The 22,122-nt window shown below is 43.2% G+C and overlaps 1 protein-coding gene across 1 annotated transcript in view; it reads left to right on the forward strand.

Annotated features, from left to right (window-relative positions):
• Positions 1-22,122, forward strand: part of SUV39H2 (SUV39H2 histone lysine methyltransferase) — a 1,013,666-nt gene that overhangs the window by 179,225 nt on the left and 812,319 nt on the right. Inside the window, exon 2 of the mRNA XM_044088331.1 lies at positions 14,860-15,005. Coding sequence (XP_043944266.1) covers positions 14,860-15,005 — 146 coding nt within the window. The remainder of the gene's footprint in view (positions 1-14,859; positions 15,006-22,122) is intronic.

Genomic DNA, 22,122 nt, shown 5'->3' on the forward strand with positions numbered 1-22,122 from the left:
CTACCACTATTTCCACTCACTGTTGCTTTCTGGCAGTGTTACTGGCATTTTTTGAAAATGCACTTCCCTGTGTTTTTATCTGCTTTCAGTGGAGCAGTTTTTATGAAAACAAAATTCATCTGTTAGGTTCAAGCAAGCAATACTATCAAGCAGTTTTTAGTTGTGAAGATTCAGGTTTCACCATCTTGGGGTGGGGGTTACCTACACTGCAGTAAAAAGTAGTAGTATCCTCTCTGGATGCTTTATTTTCATCTCTTTGTAACATAAATTGTATCACTTTGCTGTGAATTGCAGTGGCTACATGGTGTACTGTATTTTTAAATTTAAATGGCTTAATCCAATGTTGTCTGCTCCATCTGGCTTCAACCTGGGGGTCTTTGGATCCAACACGGGTCAGTTCTAAAGTGTTTTCCCGTCTTGGCTCTGCATCTCTTACCCATAACTCCCCGCTTCTCATTCTTATCCTAAGATCTAGTTTACCACCATTCCGGTTAGCAGCTCAGTCTTGGCTCGGCTGAGTGTGGTCCAGTATCTGGACACTTGAGTAGGGCTTTCTTTGGTGAGAATTTTGATGTACCGTTTATCCTGTTTCTGTTTTTTTGGTACTGTTGTCTTTTTAGGTAGGTGGATTTATTTCACTTATCCACTTGGACTTCCCCTCTTTTTTGGCCTGCTTGTTGTCTTTTTCCTTAGCCTAGTTAGTTATTTGTTGTCTATGGTTGTCTGTTAATTTTTATTCTATTTTTTGGTTATGGGCAAGGGTTTTAAAAAGCATGTGTCATGCAGAGATGAGTTGTCTTCACAGGATGCACAATTAAACTGTTTGCTTTGGGAGTTTGAGTTCTGGATTCTGGATGATGCGTTTGTGAGGGGTTTGGAACTCTGTCCATTATTGAGCATAGGACCTAGTTGATTCTATTTCTATGGTTGGTTCTCTCTCAACTCCGAAGACCAGGTCCGAATTTCTGTGGTTGGTTCTCTCTCGACTCCGAAGACCAGGTCCGACAAGCCCTGATAGTGGGACTATTGGGCTTTCTTCCTTGGTCTCACCAGATCTAAAGGTCCCAAGATTTCTGAGTTTCCCTGGTGCCGAAAACCAGCAAGACTCCATCTCTGGCTCAGAGCCTCCTAACCCCCTTCCTGAAAGGTTAGTCTCCCCTTTTTTTGCCATCCACTCCACTGGAGCAGTCACCAATGTTTTCCCCGCCCCAGTTCTTAGTCTCCCCGTCTTGGATCCAGCAAGCATGGTCTTCATCTAAAAGACCTTCCAAACTCCTTTCAGTGGCGTCTGGTCGAGGTCAGTGGGTAGTGTTTAAAACTTCTGAATTGGAGCAACTGCTGAGGTCCTTTTTGCAAATGTAATTAAGCCTTATCCCTTGAGGTCCAGGTCTGGTACCCTTGGCTCCATCCTTTTGGCTTCCTTTCTCAGTTCCTTCAGATCAGAGGTCTTTGGGACTAGCTGATTTCCCATCCCCTGGGTTGGATCCAACTGCTTGCCTGTCTTTGGCTCCAACTCTTTCCTTGGTTGCTTTTCAACTCCAGCTTTGTCAGGGCCATTGGTATCTCTGAGCTATGGTGTAGAAGCTGGTGTTTTCAAGTTAGGGTTGATGGTTCCTGCTTCAGAATAGTCTCTTCCAATTGGGACTTTGGCACCAGGCTGTCCAAAGCCAATCTCAGCACTGGAGCTAGGCTCTGCTCGCTCGGGATCAAGGTTGCTTCTGGGACCCTCAGACCCGAGAGGCCAGTTTCTGCCTGTACTTTAAATATTGTAGACAGGATGTTCTCCTTTCAGGAGAAAGGTTGGATTTCCAATGCTGTTTTCCCCTTCCCTTTTCTTATCGGTGCCTGCTATCAGTCTTCAGTCTGCTCCTGGATAGCCTATGTCTGCGAGTCTCTATCCCGCCCCTGTGACAGGGATTCTTGACACATCCCCTTCCTCCACAGCTTTGTTGAAATGGGAGGTTTTAGGGAAGAGGAAATGCATCAGCTCCCCAGAGAAGTCTGTTGCAGAGGATGCCGAGCTTAGGAAGGTCTCCATGGGATGACTCTTCTTGCGGCAACCTATTGGAGCTACTTTGCTAGCACAGAGGCTAGACCACTGAATCGCCCCATCCAGAGGTGTCAGTATTTTTGGAGGCATTCGATGTAGGCCCATGCATGTTTTGGGTGGTTCCCCCTCTAGACATTATAGACCTAATGTCCCAATGGGCTTGGAAGGAAGCAGACATGGTGGAACCTATCCTCAAAAAGCTGGATAAGATTCTTGCCTCCCCCAAACGACAGGCTACATCAGAGTAAGAGTCCTGCCTTCGCTGCTGTTGTGGTGATGGCAGCCACCAAGAAGGAATTTCTTGAGGAGAGCCCCTCTGTTCTAGAATTCATAAGGTGTCACTTGTACATGGTCATCCAAATCACCAGGACCAAATTCCAGAGTTTTCAGCCTACTTGCAAGCACCAGCAAGGCCTAAGCAACTTTGAAGCCTCTGGCTTACACAGTTGAAAGACTTCTAGGTCATGTGGCAGTGTCTATAAGGTTTGTTCCTTTAGTCAAATATTCAAGGGCTCTGCAATGGACTCTAGCCATCCAGTGGTCTTTTCTTACTCATCCTTTGGACTTTTCAGTATGGTTAATGAAGGTTTGTTAACACCAAATTCGTTGATGGTTACAGTCTATCTTGATAACCGACAGGAGACCGTTAATTCTCACCACGGACGCCTCCCTCCTGAGTTGGGGGAGTACTTCAAAGGGAGGATGGTTCAAGTGTCCTGGTCATCTACAGAGGCCCACATTCACATCAGCTTTCTGTAGATGAGCAGTCCTTGTGTTGCAGGCCTTTCAGGATTCCCTTCCCAAAGGTGTGATTGACATACAGATGGACAATATGTTGTCTGATATCATCTGTACAAATGGGCGAACAAATGCCTATGCTGTTTGTTGGGAGGCCATGAGGATCTGGCAATGGGCAATCTCTTCTTAGTAGTTTCTGGTAGCTGCACATCCCAGGAAAAGCCAACAGCCTTTTCAGAAACATCCTATTGCCACAAGAGCAGTCCGTATATCTGAAGGTTCCAGCTCGGGTTTTTCAGTTTTGGGACACTCCTTCCCCATTTACTTCCTCATCCAACACAAAGTGCAGCAGCTATTATGCCGTACTCCCCCCCCTAGAACAGTTACCCAGGGACACTTTGCTTGGCCTCCAGTGCTTCATTATGTTTATCCCCCAGTTTTCCTGATGATCGTTTCATCAGAAAGCAGACTGTTTCAGAGCTACTGTGATCCTTATAGTCCCCCTTATCACCTCTTCTGGTGTGGCTTACCTTCCTTTAGTGTTTTCTGAAGTACCTTCCTTGATTGCTGGCTGCCATTCCAGATCTCCTTTGTCTTCCAGCTGATCTAGATCTCTCTAACTTTCAGTGTCTCTCAAGTTAATCACTTGGTTCCTCCAGTTCCCTTGATGGCCAGAAATTCCAAGCTTTTGCGGGCTGCTATTCACATATTGTCATCAAAAGCAGTCTGCTAGGAATGTATATTTCAGTACATGGAGAAAGTTTGTTATATGGGCAGAATCTCAACTGGATCCTTTGTCTATGCCTTTGGAATCTGTTTTGGATTTTCTTAGTTGTTTCAATCAGGTTCTAGTTTTTATATAAAGTACAACTGGTGGCTATATGTAACTTGTGTTTGCATGGATAATGTACCACTGGCCTCCCTCCATATTTCCAAAGCATTCCTCAAGGGTACCTTTTAGCTATGTCCTTCAGTACAGGATCCAGTGCCTCCTTATCTTGAAAGTCCTTTGCAGCCCCCCCCCCCCCATTTGAACTTTCTTCTGTTTTTGACTTATAAGTTTCTATCTTGAAAAACTTTGATCTGAAGTAGGAGATTCATTTGTCTGCAACCTGTGGGTTATGGATCCGATATCGGATCCGAACCGGCATGGTTTTCCAGCTATGGATCCGAGCTCTCAGCTCCTCCCCTCACCCATAATGCCCTGCTCTCCCTACATGACCTCAGATCTAGTTTGCCGCGCTGGTGACCAGATTGGTTTCTCGAGCTCTACAGCTAAGTGCTTTATTCAGCTTTTTCTAGTGATAAAAATTTAAATTTTTTGACAATTTTGTGTGAAAGTTTAGGTTTCCCTTTTTGTAGCTAAAGTTGTTTAGTTTTATTAATCTTTTTATATTTAGTTTCCCTGCCCTCGCTGGTAGCGTAGTGTGTGTTTGGGCCTGTGTTGTGTGATTAGTTTACTTTTACTTTTTTTTAGATTAGTTTAAGTAAAAGCTAGGTTCTTAGGATGTCAGAACAACCTAAGGCTATTTTTTCGAAGTGCTCCGAGTGTGGCCATAAGCTTTCCCCTGCTGATGGCCACACTGCGTCGATGCCTTGGGGTTGAGCACCTCACTTCTGGATGTTCCATTTGTGCAGGGTTCAACCCCAGGGCATTGAAGGAGCGGAGGTCTAAGCTGGTCCTGGCGGGACTTTTGCCCCGGACTCGGCTCGCTTCCGCCTCCTTCGGGGTACCGTGTCACGGTTCCCTCCTCGCTCCCTCCTCCTCCTGGGACTCAACCTCCCTGTAGTGGTTCGGAGGAGAGGGAAGCTAGAAAGAAGGACCGGAGGGAGAAGCACCATAAGCGGCGGGCCGAGACCTCTGTTTCGGCCCCGCCTGCCAAGCGGGCTTCTCCTCCGGCCTCCTTGTCTGCTGGCTCCCCCCTCCTCGGCTCCGGTCGCCGGTGTGCTTTTCACCGGGACCTGAGGAGGAGGAGACCCGATCTCTGTCGAGGCTATCCAGGAGGCACTCAAGGCCTACCTCGGTAGCCTCGTCGAGATCGACTTATAGTTTATCAGATGCTGATCTGGACCGGATGATGAGAAGGTTCATCCAGGCCCAGATGCAGATGGGAGTGCTCTTGCCTCCCCCCCCCCTCTGGGGGGGAGCTCGACCCCTTTCTTTAAGCCTATAGCTCCTTCTCCGACCCGCTAACCGGGTTCGAGCAGTTGAGCCGAGCAGCTTCGGAGCGGGGTGGGTCGGCGCCGATAGTACTGGATCCGACCCTGCCCTCGGTGCCGGATCCGACCTCTCGGAGCCTGGATCCGAGCCGGATCCGGGGATCAGTGCTCCTTCGGCGCCGTCTGTGTCGGAGCGCACTGTCCCCTCGGATCCAAGCTCTTCGGCGCCGGCTCCGATCCACTCTTCGGATCCCAGGGGGAGCCGATTATCGGATCCTTTGGTCGAGGCCGGCTCCCCCTCTGCTTTTGATGTAGTGGAGAGGGCCCTGTTGAGGGTTTCCGGACCCCGGCACTTGCTTCGCATCCGCCCCGCTCCATCTGCACTGGGCCAGGCTTCCACCATCCGGCCTTTGGGACAGCCCGCTCCTTTGCCCCAAGTTGTTCCTTTGGAACAGGTCACAGTTTGCGAGGAGTCCTCTGACAGCCCCCCGGAGGATGCCCCCCGCAAACATACGTGCAAAGGAGGCACATAGACTCCCCGAGTCTCTCACTGAAGACACGGACTTGGAGGAAGGGAAGGCTCCCAAGATCACCCCGAGGATGTCTCCTTTGGAGACATCATGGAAATGCTTCGCATAAGGGGGGGGGGTGGTCTGCCCCCAAGTCTTCCTCGGACGAGTCCGTGTTCTTGGAGGCATTTGAAGCGGGCCCGTCTACCTCTTGGGTGTCCTCCTGCCGACCCCTGGTGGACCTGATTACCACCAGGGCGTGGAAGGAACCGGACACCGTGGAGCCAATCCCAAAAAGGCCCGACCGTATACTTAGTCCCCCGGCTGACCGTGCCCATTGGAGTAAGGGGCCTCCGGTAGATGCCATGTTGACGGCGGCAGCCACCAAGAGGGAACTTGCTCAGGAGAGTCCCTCAGTCCATCCCCCGAGCAAGGAGTCTCGGATGATGGACCACTTGGGGAAGCGGATGTTTAGTTCAGCGACCTTTTCAGTAAGGGCGCTGAACTACCTGGCACATGTGATCAGGATGCAGCGCGATCTTATCAAGGAATACGCTGCATCCCCCCCAGAGTCTATGTCGGAGGAGGACAAAGTTTTGCACTCCACCCGTATGGCCACTCTCAGGTCCGTCACTAATACCTCTATGCGGCTACTGTCCCATGCTACGGAAGGTGCCGCTAGAGCTGCAGGGGCAGGCCTAGTTACCAGACGTCAGGCCTGGCTCCGTCATTGCGATTTCACGGAGCCCTTCAAGGCGTCTTTTGCGAACGCCCCCTTCGATGGTTCTGCCCTCTTTGGCAAAACTGTTCGTGATACCTTGACCCAGAGCGAAAAGGACGGGAAGACGCTGTCTGCCGTCAGAATCCGCTTCTCTGTGCCTCAGAGGCCCTATTCTAGGAACCAAAAGGGCCAGAAGAAGATGTGGTTCTGGAAGTCGCAGCAATCCCAACCCGCTCCGGACAACCAGTCCTTCCGTGGCAGAGGAGGACAGGGAGGACGCCGCCCCAGGGGCAGAGGGGCTCCCAGGAACTTCGGGTCCAGAGAACCCTTCTCTGAACGGCCCGCAGCAGCCCTGAAGGGTTGCCCGGCTGCTCCACTCTGGAGGCAGTCGGGGGCGTTCGAGCACCTAGCGGCATGGGAGTCCATAACATCAGACCGCTGGGTCCTCCAAATCATATCCAGAGGATACCGTATCCCTTTTCGTCACATGCCAAAATTGAAGTCCCTCCCCAACGTTCCACCCGGTCAGTGGGAGGCCGCTTTGGCAGAAATTGGCCATCTGCTAAAGAAAAGAGCCATCCAGCCCATCCCCCCAGACCAGATCGGATCAGGGTTCTACTCCAGGTTCTTTTTAGTGCCAAAAAAGATGGGGGATCTAAGACCAATTTTAGACCTTTCACTCTTGAACCTGGCAGTTCCCAAGGAGAAGTTCCGAATGGTCACGTTGCAGTCTTATTCTCCCCCTTCTGGGAGAAAATCACTGGATGTGCTCCATAGACCTCAAGAATGCATACTACCACATACTAATGGACAGGCGCTCCAGGAGGTTTCTCCGCTTCCGGCTGGGAGCCAGTCACTACCAATTCCGGGTCCTTCCCTTTGGTCTCACCACAGCCCCCAGGGTGTTCACCAAAGTATTAGCAGTGGTAGCGGCCCACCTGAGGCTTCAGGGGGTGCAGGTCTTCCCTTACCTGGACGACTGTCTTCTCACCGCTCCAACAAGGCATCTACTATTATTGGCGCGAGACTCCTTGCTCCATCTAGCTCCCCGTCTGGGCATCACAATAAATACAGGAAAATCAAACCTAGCACCCACGCAGTTCATAGATTTTATAGGTGCCAGGTTAGACACGAGACTGTTAAGAGCCTTCCTCACTGCGGGCAGAATTCAGAATCTGCAGCTCCAGGTGCGGGCCATTCTCCACTCCAGCTCAGTTCCGGCGGAGTTGGTCCTGAGGGCTCTAGGGTCCATGGCGGCAGCGATAACTCTTCTTCCTCTTGCCAGGTTCAATATGCGCATCCTTCAATGGACACTCCAAGTTCAGTGGTCGTATCTTGCTCTTCCTATGCATCATCGCATTGCGATCAGCAAGGCTTGTAAGCGGTCCCTCCTGTGGTGGCTCCACTCTCCGGATCTCCACGGAGGCCGCCCCTTTTGTGCTTCTCCCCCTCTCGCCACGGTGACCATGGACGCCTCCCGCCTCGGGTGGGGGGGGCATTTTGCAGGCCGGACGGTCCAAGGCACGTGGAACGATTCAGAGACCTTACTGCATATCAACGTTCTAGAGATGAGAGCAGTGCTCTTAGCGTTGCTAGCACTTCAGGCCTTTCTTCCCTTGGGAACTATTGCGATTCAGTCGGACAACATGTCTGTCGTCTGGTATATCAACAAGCAAGGAGGAACCAGGTCTTACCCTCTTTGTCGAGAAGCCATGAGAGTGTGGGAATGGGCAATCTCCACCAACCGCTTTCTCATAGCAACGCATATTCCGGGTCGGTCCAACATTCTTGCGGACAAACTCAGTCGCACCATTCTCACCCCTTACGAGTGGTCTCTCAATGCTCAGGTAGCAAAACGCATCTTCGCACGGTGAGGAACTCCTTGTTGCGATCTTTTTGCATCTCCCTCAAACACCAAGTGCGACAGTTTTTTCGCTCTAATACCTCCTCCCGGAGATACCCCAAGAGACGCTCTGGTGCATGCTTGGCCACCCGGTCTTCTTTATGCTTACCCCCCCTTGCCTCGATGCTCCAAGTTCTTCAGAAAGCCTCTCGGTTGGGGTGCAGAATGATTCTCATTGCCCCATTTTGGCCTCGACAGATCTGGTTCCCTTTCCTAAGGTCTCACTCAGTGAATCCTCCTTGGATTCTAGATCCCATTCCGGATCTGATATCTCACCCTTCCCGCTTATCAGCCCCGAATCTGGACAACCTGAAGCTGACTGCTTGGCTGCTCCAGTTCCACTCCTGATCAGGACTCCCGGTATTTCGTCTCCAGTTAAAGCCATCCTGGTGGCGGCTCATAAACCATCCACCAGGAAAGTTTACCGCAGCAAGTGGAAACGGTTCTCCATGTGGGAGCGGCAAGGTCTAAACCCCTTCACAGTGCCCCTTCCTCTGGTGCTTGACTTCTTAACCACTCTTTTTAATGATGGTGCCAGCAGTTCTATGGTCAAAGTGCAACTTGCGGCAATTTCTCATTATCATATTGGTCACGACTCCAGTCCACTGATGTCTGCCAAATTGTGTAAGATTTTCCTAAAAGGTACTTTTCTTCTCAGGCCCCCTGTAAAGCAAGTGGTTCCCCCTTGGGACCTTTCATTGGTCCTTCAGGCTTTGACCGCTCCCCCCTTCGAACCTGCGGCGACGGTAGATCTGAAATTTTTATCTTTCAAGACGGCCTTTTTAGTAGCAATTACCTCGGCCAAGAGAGTTTCAGAACTTCAAGCCTTATCAGCCAAGCCTCCTTACTTGGTCTTTCATCCGGACCGTGTATACCTCAGGACCAACCCGTCCTTTCTTCCTAAGGTAGCTTCTGAAGCAAATATTAATCAATCCATTAACCTCCCTGTTTTCTTTCCTAAATATCAAAACAAGGGTGAATACAAGCTTCATTCCTTAGATGTTCACAGGCAACTTAGATTTTATCTAAACAGGACAGCTGGTCATAGGCAATCCGACCAGTTGTTTATTTCCTTTGCTAAATTTAATTTGGGCAAGCCAATTTCCAAAGTCTCATTGTCACGCTGGATTTCGCAGTGCATCTTATTGGCTGGCTTATCAAGCTTCTGGAAGGCCTGCACCGGAGGGAGTACATGCCCATTCAACCCGGTCAGTTTCTACCTTGGCGGCCTTTAAGGCTAGGATTCCTCTGGATGATATTTGTTCAGCAGCCACTTGGGCTTCATCTCATACCTTTATTTCCCACTACAAGTTGGATATTACATCTAGGGGTAGAGCATCCTTTGGCTCCGCGGTGCTCCGGAATATCCTTCCATGATGGCCGCCCAAGATTCAGGTAGCTGGGGACTCTGTCCCACAGGTTGCAGACAAATGAATCTCCTACTTCAGATTTAGAAGTTATGTACTCACCATAACGTTCCATCTGAGTAGGTGTATTCATTTGTCTGCAACCATCCCGCCCTCCTATCCCCCTGGCCTTTTCAGTTTCCTGCATATTATGTGTTACCCTCTTCAGGGTATTCATATTGTTGGCAAACTCGATCTGAGGTCATGTAGGGAGAGCAGGGCATTATGGGTGAGGGGAGGAGCTGAGAGCTCGGATCCATAGCTGGAAAACCATGCCGGTTCGGATCCGATATTGGATCCATAACCCACAGGTTGCAGACAAATGAATACACCTACTCAGATGGAACGTTATGGTGAGTACATAACTTCTAATTTTTGGTAGAGGCTACTTCTGCAAGTAGGATTTTGGGGTTGCAAGCCCTTGTTTTTTCATCTCCTTATTTGGTATCTCCTAAACACAGTTTCTGTTTGTACAAACCCTGTATTTCTGCCTAAGGTAGCTTATGAGAATAACCTTAACAGTTCTATTCATCTTCCTGTGTTCTTTCCCAATTTCTGCATTAAAGGTGAATACCTTTTGCATTATTTGAATGTGCATAGGCAGGGCCAAGAGGGCTAAAGACTTTGCATCTGGCCAGTGTTGGATCCGACTCAGAACCAAAGAGCAACAGGTTGAACCAGATGGGGACAGACGTAACGGGTTTATCGTTATGGGAGGTAAACAAGTTTCATTTCTTTTCACTTCACAGGCCAGTGCAATTATATATATTTTCTGTAACAACTGTTCTGATGTTTACTGTTGATGGAAACGGATGCAGCAGATACCTTACATACAATCTGCAGGAATGACAATCGGTTATAATTAACTAAGGTGCTTTTGCTATACATGCCCCTTCCAGTCTGTTAGTGTGGTTGGTCCCACTGCTAAGTTTGTTGCATTAGAAAAGGGCAGGGCAGTGAATGAAGATGTCCTTGTATGGACAGTACAATGATATATTACTGCTGACTGAGAAGAGGTAAATGGAATTTTAACTTTGTGTGTATAGTGTTTTATATGTGTGTATGTATATGTGTATATTTTGTGTGTGTGTATATATGTATATATATATATATATATATATATATCTATACATACACACACACATATACACAATACATTTTATATATATACATTTTATGCAAGTATGTATTATATATATATATGTGTGTGTGCACAAAAACTGAGGGTAATGCTACTCAATGCTAGAAGTCTAAACCTCAAAATGCACTCCCTCGAGGCACTCCTTAAAATGGAATACATCAATATCTGTGCAGTGCCTGAGACCTGGTTCAAGGCTCCAGAGAGCACCCCAGCATTACCAGGCTATAACTCATACCACACTTTTCAGCCACCTAACTTGGACCGGAACACCAAAGGTGGAGGTGTGTCCATATTCATTAAGGATATCCACACCTCCAGGCTAGTTGTTCAGCATAATGCATCCGAGGTTATCCAAATGCAACTAACTTTGAGCAAAACTGCATTCCAAATTGTAGGTTGCTACAGATCCCCCGTCATGCCCCAGGATTCCCACTCCTCTTTTCTTGATTTATTGGAAAATATTAGGGTTCAACCAAACACTCTAATAATGGGTGATTTCAACTACCCCACCATTAACAGGGAAAACTACTCATGTACCAACTCCTTCGCTCAATGCTTTCTGGAATTCATAAATTCCAATGCCCTGGATTGACTTATCCACACCCCCCACCAACAATATCTTAGACCTAGTTATTACCAACATGAGTGACCGGTGTTCCACACCTGAAGTCAACTCCTCAGTCGGATCTGACCATAAGCTAATCACCCTAGATATCCCCATCCCTCCCCCATTAAGGAAATGACGGTAAAACATTTCTCCAAAGCCAACTTCATGCTTCTTAAGACAGATGTGGAGAACTTCATGACATCCATGCAGATGGACAGTACAGTTACGACTGCTGAATCCTACACAAATGCACTCTAAACACTTACACGAGTGCATGGATCGTGCTATCCCAAACAGAACCAAGATGCTATCCTCTAAAAAAAGGAAGCCAATCCTCTACAACAGAAGGAAGAAACTGTTGCAAAAGAGAGTAAAATCCCATGAGTAGATGAGTTCCCTGGTCAGCCTCAGTAAGAAGCTGAGATCCCTTATAAAATCCTCCAAAGCTAGCTACGAAAACAAAATCGCCACTGATTCTAGGGACAACCACAAAGCATTCTGTAGCTATGTCAAGAATCTCAATGGCAACACCCAGATCTGCTCGGAGTTACAGCACAACAGCATGAAAATTAGACTCAACTGATATTGCCAATGTCCTGGCATATAGGTTCAGTGCTAACTTTACCCCCCTCTCACCCCCTAAAGGGCCCATATCTATACAGGAAGAATGTAGAGTCCCTGTAATTACAACTACGCAGGTAAAAGCTGCACTCTCTCTAAAGCCAAAAATGCAGCATCCATGGGACCAGACAACATCCCAGGCTGCGTTTTACACGAACTTCAGAACGAATGGTTCCCCACCTAAGCACCATGTTCAATCATAGCCTCACATCAGGCTTTGTGCTCACTGAATGGCGCACAGAAACAGTTATCCCACTCCACAAAGGGGGAGCTACCATTGATCCCAGGAACTATCACCCTATTAGCCTGATTAGCCTGGTCTGTAAGGCCATGGAACGTATCATCATGGAACTCGTAAACAAAGACATTGGTAACTTCCAAACTCTGGACCCTACCCAGTTTGGGTTTGTGTAAGGCAGGTCATGCCACTTGAACCTGATCAACTTCTTTGAGGCAGTCACCAAAGCTGTAGAGGAGGGTAAGGTGGTTCACACAGCCTATCCTGACCTCGCCAAGGCTTTCAACACCATCCCCCATTCTGGAATTAGAGCTAAACTCACTAAACTAGGTATAAGTCCCTACGTCATAGGATGGGTTGCCGGTTGGCTCACTTACCGAACCCACACTGTAAAAGTCGCAGACTCCAAATCCGACTTTAAACCAGTGACAAGTGGAGTACCACAGGGTTCAGTCTTGGGACATCTCCTGTTTAGTATCTACTTCTTTGAAGTACAGGCTAACACCAAAGGCATTTGGCTAACGAAGTTTGCAGATGACTCCAAACTAGGAGCCATAGTTGAGTCCTTAAATGATGTGGACATCCTACAGAAGGGCCTCACTGAGACAGATGCTGGTGTCAGAGCCATGTCTTCCAGCTCAATGCCAAAAAGTGCATTGTCATCCCTTTGGTAAAAACTCTGTACCCATGAACTACCACATAGGCGGCAGTCTACTTAACACCAAATGTGTGATGAGACCTGGGACCCAGGTGGACAATAGTCTCTCCTTTGATAATCACATCGCCACAGTAGTCAGGAAAACTTTAGAGTGGCGCACCTCATCACAAAAGGGTTCTCATCTAGGAAAAAAAAGAGGTCATTGTTCCTCTCTACTCGACACTCATTAGACCCATTGTAGAGTACAATGCCCATTTTGGAATGTACCTCACAAGACCTCTGCAGCAGCTGGAAAGGCCACAGAAGTACCTCACAAAGAGGATTACTGGCCTCAAATAGATGCCCTACACTGACCATCATACAAAACTCCAGCTTTACTCCGTAGCATATCGCCTACTCCGAGGTGATCTCTGCCTAACATATAAAACTATGTCAGACCCAGAGCTGTTGGACATGCTACACCTAAATAAATCCCAATTCCTCTGGGCTACATTCTCTAGGGACCTAAACCTTGTCACCACAATAAACAGGACATGCTGGAGGGATAGCTTTCTGTCCCAGAGACTTCCCATACTCTGGAACAAGCTACCCATCTATGTCAAAGTTCCTCGTTGGCACTCTTCAAGAAAAATCTTGATAAGTGGATGGGAAAAAGGAAATACACCCTGGGGATCACTTCGGTGGCTCTGCTCGACAGGGGCACAGGAAAATAATTTTCTTGGGTGGCATAAGCCAGGGAACATGTTGGCTAGGCTTACTTAGGCCCTTGGGCCAATAGCCTAGTACCTACCTATGAACCTATAAAAAAATGTTAGGGATGGTCTTCTGAGGAGTTTGGATCTTAGAAGGCTTTTTATGAGATAGAGAATGGTTATTTAGATCCTCTCCTAAAGCCAACCAATCTCATGTAAGAGGCATAGTCAGGCTCTGTTTTCACCGGTTAGTTCTAAAAGTGTTTTGTGAAAGTGATCTTGCTGGGAAACTCCTGCCCCACACCCTTACGTGAAGTGTCTGTGGTATAGGAGTTCACTCATAGAAAAAAAAAACGTAGCCTTCCTTTTGATACCCGAGCATGTCTTGACAAAATATTTTCCTCCAAGACCTCTTTCTGCCCTTTTGGTGCAGTCATTCCACTCTGTTCACATTCTCCTTGATTTACTAAAGTGCAAGCTTAATCTGGGGGCTGAGAAGAAACTGGTGTATTATGGGAGAAAGGAGGTGCTTGCGTAAGCATAAGTGGCTGAAAAAGCTATTGTCTTAGATCTGTCACGAGGGTGGATTACCCCAAAGTGAAGGTGGACAGACTGGAGTAACTGAGATCCAGCATTATTATTACATAATGTGTAATAGAAAGCTCTTGGGGGGGGGGCAACTGTCCAGAGATTCCCTGTTGGTCTAGTACCAGTGATAACTTCATGGAATGCATGCGGTCCTTGGTTCAATCCCCAGATAAGGGTCAGAGTTTTCCTTTTCTGTTGAGTTGATTTGTTGTTTTGTTGCAAGCTATCACAAATGCCATGGTAGCAGTTTGGTGTTATTTGCATTAAATAGTTAATTGTATATGCCTGTGAAATAGACATGTGGAAGTACTACAAATGTAGACTGATGCAATTTTTATATATCCAACCTGGATATTATAAGGAGTTGTATATCACCAACTGTTTATTTCCATTTTATTATTTCAGTAAGAACCTGTAGAAAAACATGTCCCTCTTCAAAGGGGTGACCATGGATGCATTAACATGATTAAGTGGTTTCCCCAAGTTGCACAGTATGATGTAAGAAGTTAACTCTGTAGGATACTGTGATAAAATACAGTTTCTATATCTAGATTAAGATGATTACTATAGAGTTTTATAGGTTAACCTCATTTGTAGTGTAATTCTAGAATAACTGGAAACCTGATTGCAGTGTGTGTGCACCCTTGCTTAGGAAGCATTTATTACTATTTTGAAGTTTATAGATTTTACACAGTGATGGCTTGTGCCTAAAAAAGGATTCCTATTTTTGAAGTAGCAGGCCATTCTTTTTTGGGAGTACAGCATGTTGTGTTTTAGTAAACAGATGTGGCTGTTGCATTTCTAAGAGCGTTTTTGCTATTTTGCAGCCTGGTGTGTCCCTTGTCTAGCCTCATTTGAAATCCTTCAAGAACTGTGTAGGAAAGAGAAGCTCACTTGCGATGCTATTGGGATCACCAAGAAAAATATTAACGACTATGAGGTGGAATACTTGTGTGACTACAAAATACAACAGGTAAGTAGGCTATCCGGTTAAAATACTACTACTCTGTAAACTGAGTTTTATGCTTATGGGTAGTCCATGCACATTATGTAGTGTCTGTAAATTGCCTTCTCTGTAGAGTAACTCATTTCATCATATCCATACCAGTCACAATGTTTAGAAGTTTGGTTTCAGATCCTGTGTATAGAAATGAATGGGGAAAGTGAGACTTTTCTTATCCATTTATTAGTACAGTGATTCATATAACAGCATGTCTTTTGAAATGCTGCTGATGATAAAGTTGCTGTACATTCTGAAGTTAATGCATATTAATTCAGTGGTTGTAAATGCTGTTTGAATAACTGATTAGCATCCAGTCTATTTTGAGCTATTCTGCTGTAATCTTTTTGGCCATGCATAAAATAGTCTTAAGGAAGCAGCTTATTACACACACTCTCACATCAGCCCTATAGTAGTCACTATTTTCAAGTAGTATACTTTGCAGTTATGGTCTGTCCTATGTGATGATGGTATCAAATACAGTTCTAGAAGTAGTGTGTCCTTTAGTGTGTGCCATTGCCTGGTGTTAGCTGTCATTTGGCAACTTTTATTTCAAGATGGCCTCCCTCATGTCCTACATGATTACCATCTTGAAAAGCAAATGTACTTCACAAATTACTCCTAACAACTTGCTTTTTGAGTATTGTACTTGAGGTTTAAGAACAGATACTTTTTAAGGAGTGTATGAGCATTTCTGGGTCTGTGAATTGTTACAGTCTGCTAAAGATGGAAAGGCAGGAGAACGTGGCAAAATAAAGTTAATTCATTCCATGCTACCCCTTCTACACAGTTACAGGTTGTTGGGGGAAGTGTAACCCATCCTCTCCCTACGTAGACACAGGGTAAAGAAATCAGTCCATGACAGGGTACTTTAGCAGCGAAAGCTCATGCACATTTGGGTAGTTTATAGACCACTGTGCCACCATGGTATGCCTTTGGAATGTGGAAAAAAATGTGCAGCCATTAAAATCCATGTGGATACAAAGAGGGTAATGCAGATGCTATGAAGTAGAAACCAAACTGGCACATTACTGCCTCCAAGCTCCTGTTTCTGTAGTGTGTGTGTGTGTGTGTGTGTGTGTGTGTGTGTGTGTGTGTGTGTGTGTGTGTGTGTGTGTGTGTGTGGGGTGTTGGGGGGTCATGGAACTTTATTTCCATCTCTCTGTTGAGAATAGGTTTTAGCATACACGTTCCAACAGCACGCAGATACTTGTTACTAGGAGCTTGCCTTCAGCTTTCTCTCTCCAGGACATCTGCAAGTCTTGTTCAAATTGTTGGACCTCATCTTAAGCATGTCCAGCAGAATCCATGTTCAAAGGTTATATAATGCTTATCTTTGAAGGAAACCTAATGCAGTCTATACCATATCTGCATGTTACATGTGTGTGTTTTAAGATGGGGTGGGAGATTGCAGGCTAATGTAGTAATCTTGGCTGCTCATCTCAAATGTCATTGTTCTCAAAAGTGTTTGTATAGGAGGTCATTTACATTAAGCTTGTCAAAGTATTGCTAGTGCTTGCATGGTCATTATCCTGTGGAGACCCTGACATCTATTAAAGTTTCTGGAATGACTGTTTATCCACCTAGGACATGCTTACTGAGGGACGGATGTAGGTAGACATTCTCTGAATATGGATCATAATGTAAAGATGACGAATGCTTACATTGTCTACAGGTATTTGTGAAGATCTTCTCTCCACTGTTCTTGGATAAGTTTTGGGCATGGGGAATATGGAGGATTATAATATTGCTCCCACTTCAATTCCTGGTGATTTAATCTTGAGCCTCCCTCAAGTTGTGTGTGTGTTTTGATACGTGTGTGTGTGTATGTATGTGTGCATATATCTATATGCATATAATATATATAAAATGTCTGTATTGTGTGTATTTATTTATTGACATTTACCACGAAAAGCAAGCAATGTCCCAACCAACTCCACAAAAAACAAGTACCGGAGACTGGATAGCAAACGCCTTCAGTTTTAATTCAACCACAAATACACCAAGCACAGAAAAATAACGTATGAACGCCTTCCACAAACCATGCGTTTTCGTCACAAATGGACTTCATCAGATAAATGAATCAATTACAAATACACCTTATATACCTAATTAAAAACATCACAACCTATCAAATACACTCTACATTATGAATGCACTAATCAAATTTCAAACTAATAAATTAAGTATGCTCTCAATCTCATTTAAAATAAGAAAAACTATATTATATTATTTAATTTGTATATAAAATACTTTTTACCACAAGTATAGGACACATTCACTAAAAAATACTTTCATTTAATAAATAATATTTAAGTATTTATATAAATATATATTAAAAACATTTTATTTAAAAAGGATTTTATTTAAAAAGGAGAAAAGAAAAAACATTGTTTTATGAAAGAAGGACATCTACTGGTGAAAACCATAAACTACACCCTGTTTTTCATATCTTTGTTGATCTCATTTTTAGTAAGGGTAAAATTGAAATATTTTCATTTAATCCAGGTGTGTTGTTCGCTTTCAAAGCCACTTGCCACCATAATTCCCTGTAAGCTATTATTTCTTCCCAGGGCCCCCCCTAATATCTGTACCTACATAATCTAACACAAAAAACAGAAATTTTGCATTTGAACATACTTTTGTATGTCTAAAAATAGCATTTGTCTCTTTTTCCTTTTTTACATCATACATATGTTCATATATTCGTCTCTTTAAAGTTCTTTCTGTCTTTCCTATGTAGAATGAGGGACATTCCACGCATATAGCTAGGTATATTAGGCCCCTGGATTCACAATTATAATAACCCTTACTGTTTAACCATCTTTCTCTACTAACCAAAAATATTTTGTCTTTATTAATAATGTACTCACATTGTTTACATCTCCCACATTTATAAGTGCCCATTTTTGTTCTAGCTCCCTTTTCCATTTTTGTATTATTTCCCATATTACTTTCTAAAAATCCTTTAATATTAGTAGTATTCTTAAATATTACCCTAGGTACATATTTCGGTAATCCTTCTAGATCTGTTAAGGTCCTAAATCTTTCCCATTCTTTACAAAACACTGTTTTTATTTAATAAATTATATTGAAGTGTAAGGGATTGCTGAAAATTTTCAGTTTTTCTATTTTCCTTTTCATAAACATCTTCTCTTACACCAAGAATAGGTTTAAACCTATCACCTCTTCCTCTTTCTACTTTAGCCCTAATTTCCTTAATAAACTCTGCTGGGTATTCTCGCTCCAGGAACATTTTTTCCAACAAGTCACATTCTAGACCAAATTCGTCATCATTACTTGTCATCCTGGACCCCCTTACGAACTGCCCTTTCACTATATTCTTTTTAGTATAAAAAGCGTGGGCACTCTTAAAATGTAAGTAGGAGTTCACATATGTGGGTTTTCTGTAAACTTTTGTTTCAAAGATTTTATTTTTTATTGTTATTTCTACATCCAAGTACTGTATGCTTTCTTTGGAATAATTTTATGTGAATTTCAAGAACTCCGTAGTCTCTCCTATATATTTAATAAAGTCCTTTAAAGTGTCTAGTCCCCCTATCCAAAAAATTAAAATACCGTCGAGGAACCTCTTATATAACGTCCAATATTTAACAAAGGTTGATTTAAAAATGAACTTCTCTTCCCAATTTGCTAAAACCAGGTTTGCAAAGGTAGGTGCACAAGCAGCTCCCATTGCTACTCCTTGCAATTGTCGAAAAAATTCGCCATTAAAAATAAGAAAATTGTTTTTCAGTACCAAATCCATTAAGCTTGTGCACACTACCTTTTCTTCCTGGGTCAATCTTATATTTCCAAAAAGTTAATCTTCAAACATACGTAAACCTGCCTCATAGGGAATTGAACCAAATAAATCAATAATATCAATTGTGACAAAAATCAAGTCATCATGAATTAAGTCTGCATTTAAACTTCTCAATAAATCCCATGAGTCTCTTAAAATAGCTTCTTTTTGGACCTATATGTGTTTAGTCTTAACATCCACATACTTGGCTAAAGAACTAGTTTTGGACCCCCCGCTGAGACTATGGGTCTCAGTGCAGGGTCCAAGCTATTTTTATGAATTTTCGGAATTACAAATATGACTGGAATCTTAGGTTTCTCTATCTTCAAAAAAGAATAAGTTTTTATATCTACAAGATTCTCTATTAACATACCTTCTAGTATGTTATCTATTTTTTTGATAGGCCATATTTATTTCATTTCTAGAAACTTCACTATATTTCACCTCATCTCTTAGAATTCTATTCATCTTACCTTCATACAAAATGACATCCATCACAACTATACCTCCACCCTTATCGGGTTTCATTACCCGTATATCCTTACTACTTTTCAACTCTTCTAATTTTTTATGCTCATAGGGGTGAAGGTTGTGATGGGCTTTGTTAAACTTAATATTTTTCTCCATATTCCTAACTTCTCTTTCCATTATTTTTTCAAAGTTTCTTAACTGTAAATGAATAGGTGGATTAAAAGTGGATTTTTTTATTAATGCTTTGTCTCCTATTTGATTCCCCATTAATTTTGTACCTGGACTTAATCCTTCTTTATAGAACAACAACTCTGAATTCAATTTCCTAAGAAAAAGCTTCATATCTAGTAAAGTTTGTGTTGAATTACCTTTTATAAACGGTATAAACTTAAAGCCCTTTTCCAGTAACTTAAAATGCTGGGAATCCAATTCTAAGCTACTAAAGTTATAAATAGTGAAGCCCCCTAGGGTGTGTTTATGGTCTTCTACTACTATATTTGTGGTAAGTTCTATTTCATTCGGGTTGGGGGTCACTAAATCTAGTATCTCCCCCTCCCCCTTCTCCCCCCTCGCTTTTGAAAATTTCCATTCCACCTTTTTTCTACTACTGTTCAATTTCCCCTTCCTACTCCTTCTAAGGGGGGAAATTCCGTATCATAATCATATCTATCCCTGTCAAAACCTACATCACTTTCTATAGGTTTTCCTGTGACATTTTCATCATAATTATAATGACTATCATACTGATGTTTATAAACAGTAGGTTTTGGGTAACTAACCTGATTTTCATAATCTTGAATATCCCTCCTTAATTTGTCCATCTTCCTATTCACCAGTAGTTTACATTTTTCATCAACTTCTTCTTTTAATTTAAAATATTTCTGTCTTTCTACCTCTATTTCAAATACTAGATCATCTCTAATAAAAACATCAAGTGCATCTATCTGTATTTGAAGGTTTTCTAGGCTTCTGTTATTTTCTTTTATTATCAATTTAACAACATCCAACCCACATTTATTAAATACATCTATCAATTCTTTATAAAAATAGATCCAATTTGAACGTTATTTGGATATTTCCAAGTCCTCAGTCCCTTCGGGACAATATCACGTTTAAGACATTCATTCAAATATGCATTTTCTATCACTATATTTTTGTATTTATACATCAATTTGTGCAAATTGTCCATTTTTTTACTGTAAGAATCATTGTTTGAACCACCAACTGGTTTGTTATCTTTAAAGTTAAAACAGAATGGTCTCTTCAGCCATTCTTCCATTTCTAAAGGTTTATTGTGGTTGACAGTACCTGGTGGACAACGCCTTTGCTGGGACTGTTTATTGCCAAAAAAATACGTCGCTCCTTCCTCCTGTTCATCACAAAAAATAGCTGGTAGCACTCCGGGGTTGAAGTTACTACCCTTCGGTTCTTCTCCTTCCCCTTTCGCTCTTTCAGCGCCATGCTGTTCTCTTTTCCGTTTACTTTTTTGGCCACAAAATTCATAGTCTTCTTTCGTAAAACAATGTTTTTTCTTTTCTCCTTTTTAAATAAAATCCTTTTTAAATAAAATGTTTTTAATATATATTTATATAAATACTTAAATATTATTTATTAAATGAAAGTATTTTTTAGTGAATGTGTCCTATACTTGTGGTAAAAAGTATTTTATATACAAATTAAATAATATAATATAGTTTTTCTTATTTTAAATGAGATTGAGAGCATACTTAATAATTTATTAGTTTGAAATTTGATTAGTGCATTCATAATGTAGAGTGTATTTGATAGGTTGTGATGTTTTTAATTAGGTATATAAGGTGTATTTGTAATTGATTCATTTATCTGATGAAGTCCATTTGTGACGAAAACGCATGGTTTGTGGAAGGCGTTCATACGTTATTTTTCTGTGCTTGGTGTATTTGTGGTTGAATTAAAACTGAAGGCGTTTGCTATCCAGTCTCCGGTACTTGTTTTTTGTGGAGTTATTTATTGACATTTGATATCTATCTGTGTCAAAAATTTTTTTTGACCGGATGCCCGGGGAGAAAAGCTCCAGCAATGTTTAATAACACTGAAACATAGTAAGTGTGTGTGTGTGTTTATGTGTGTAGGATACAGTGGATATAAAAAGTGTAAACACCCCTGTTAAAATGCCAGGATCTTGTGATATAAAAATGAGGCCACAATAAATCATTTCAAAACTTTTCCTACCTTTAATATGACCTATAACTTGTACAATTCAGTTGAAAACAAGCATCTTTTATTGGAAAAAATGTAAAAAATAAAACGTATAATAAGCTATTGGCATAAGTGTGCACACCCTTAAACTAATACCTTGATTAAATTAACTGCATTCAGTCTTCTTGGGTACACACCTGCTATCAATTAGAGAGACTCTGATTAAACCCAAATAAAGTTCAGCTGAACTAGTAGGATTTTCCTGACATTTACTCAGTTGCCTGCTACAGCAAAAGCCATGGTTCTCAGAGAGCTTACAAAACATCAAAGAGATCTCGTTGCTGAAAGATATCAGTCAGGAAAAGGGTACAAAAAAGTCAGCATTGGATATACCATGGAACACAGTGAAGACAGTCCTCAAAAAGTGGAGAAAATATGGGACAACAGTGACATTGCAAAGAACTGGTTGATCCTCCAAAATTTAAAAGACGAGACGAAAGTTGGTCAGGGAGGCTACCACGAGATCTTCTGCAACACTGAAGGAGCTGCAGGAAATTCTGGCAAGTACCAGTGGTGTACTACATGTGAAAAATAATCTCCTGTATTCTCCATATGTCTGGGCTATGGGGTAGGGTT

Source organism: Protopterus annectens, chromosome 11.part0, assembly GCF_019279795.1.
Source record: "Protopterus annectens isolate FY-2018-M chromosome 11.part0, PAN1.0, whole genome shotgun sequence".
Taxonomy (NCBI): domain Eukaryota; kingdom Metazoa; phylum Chordata; order Ceratodontiformes; family Protopteridae; genus Protopterus; species Protopterus annectens.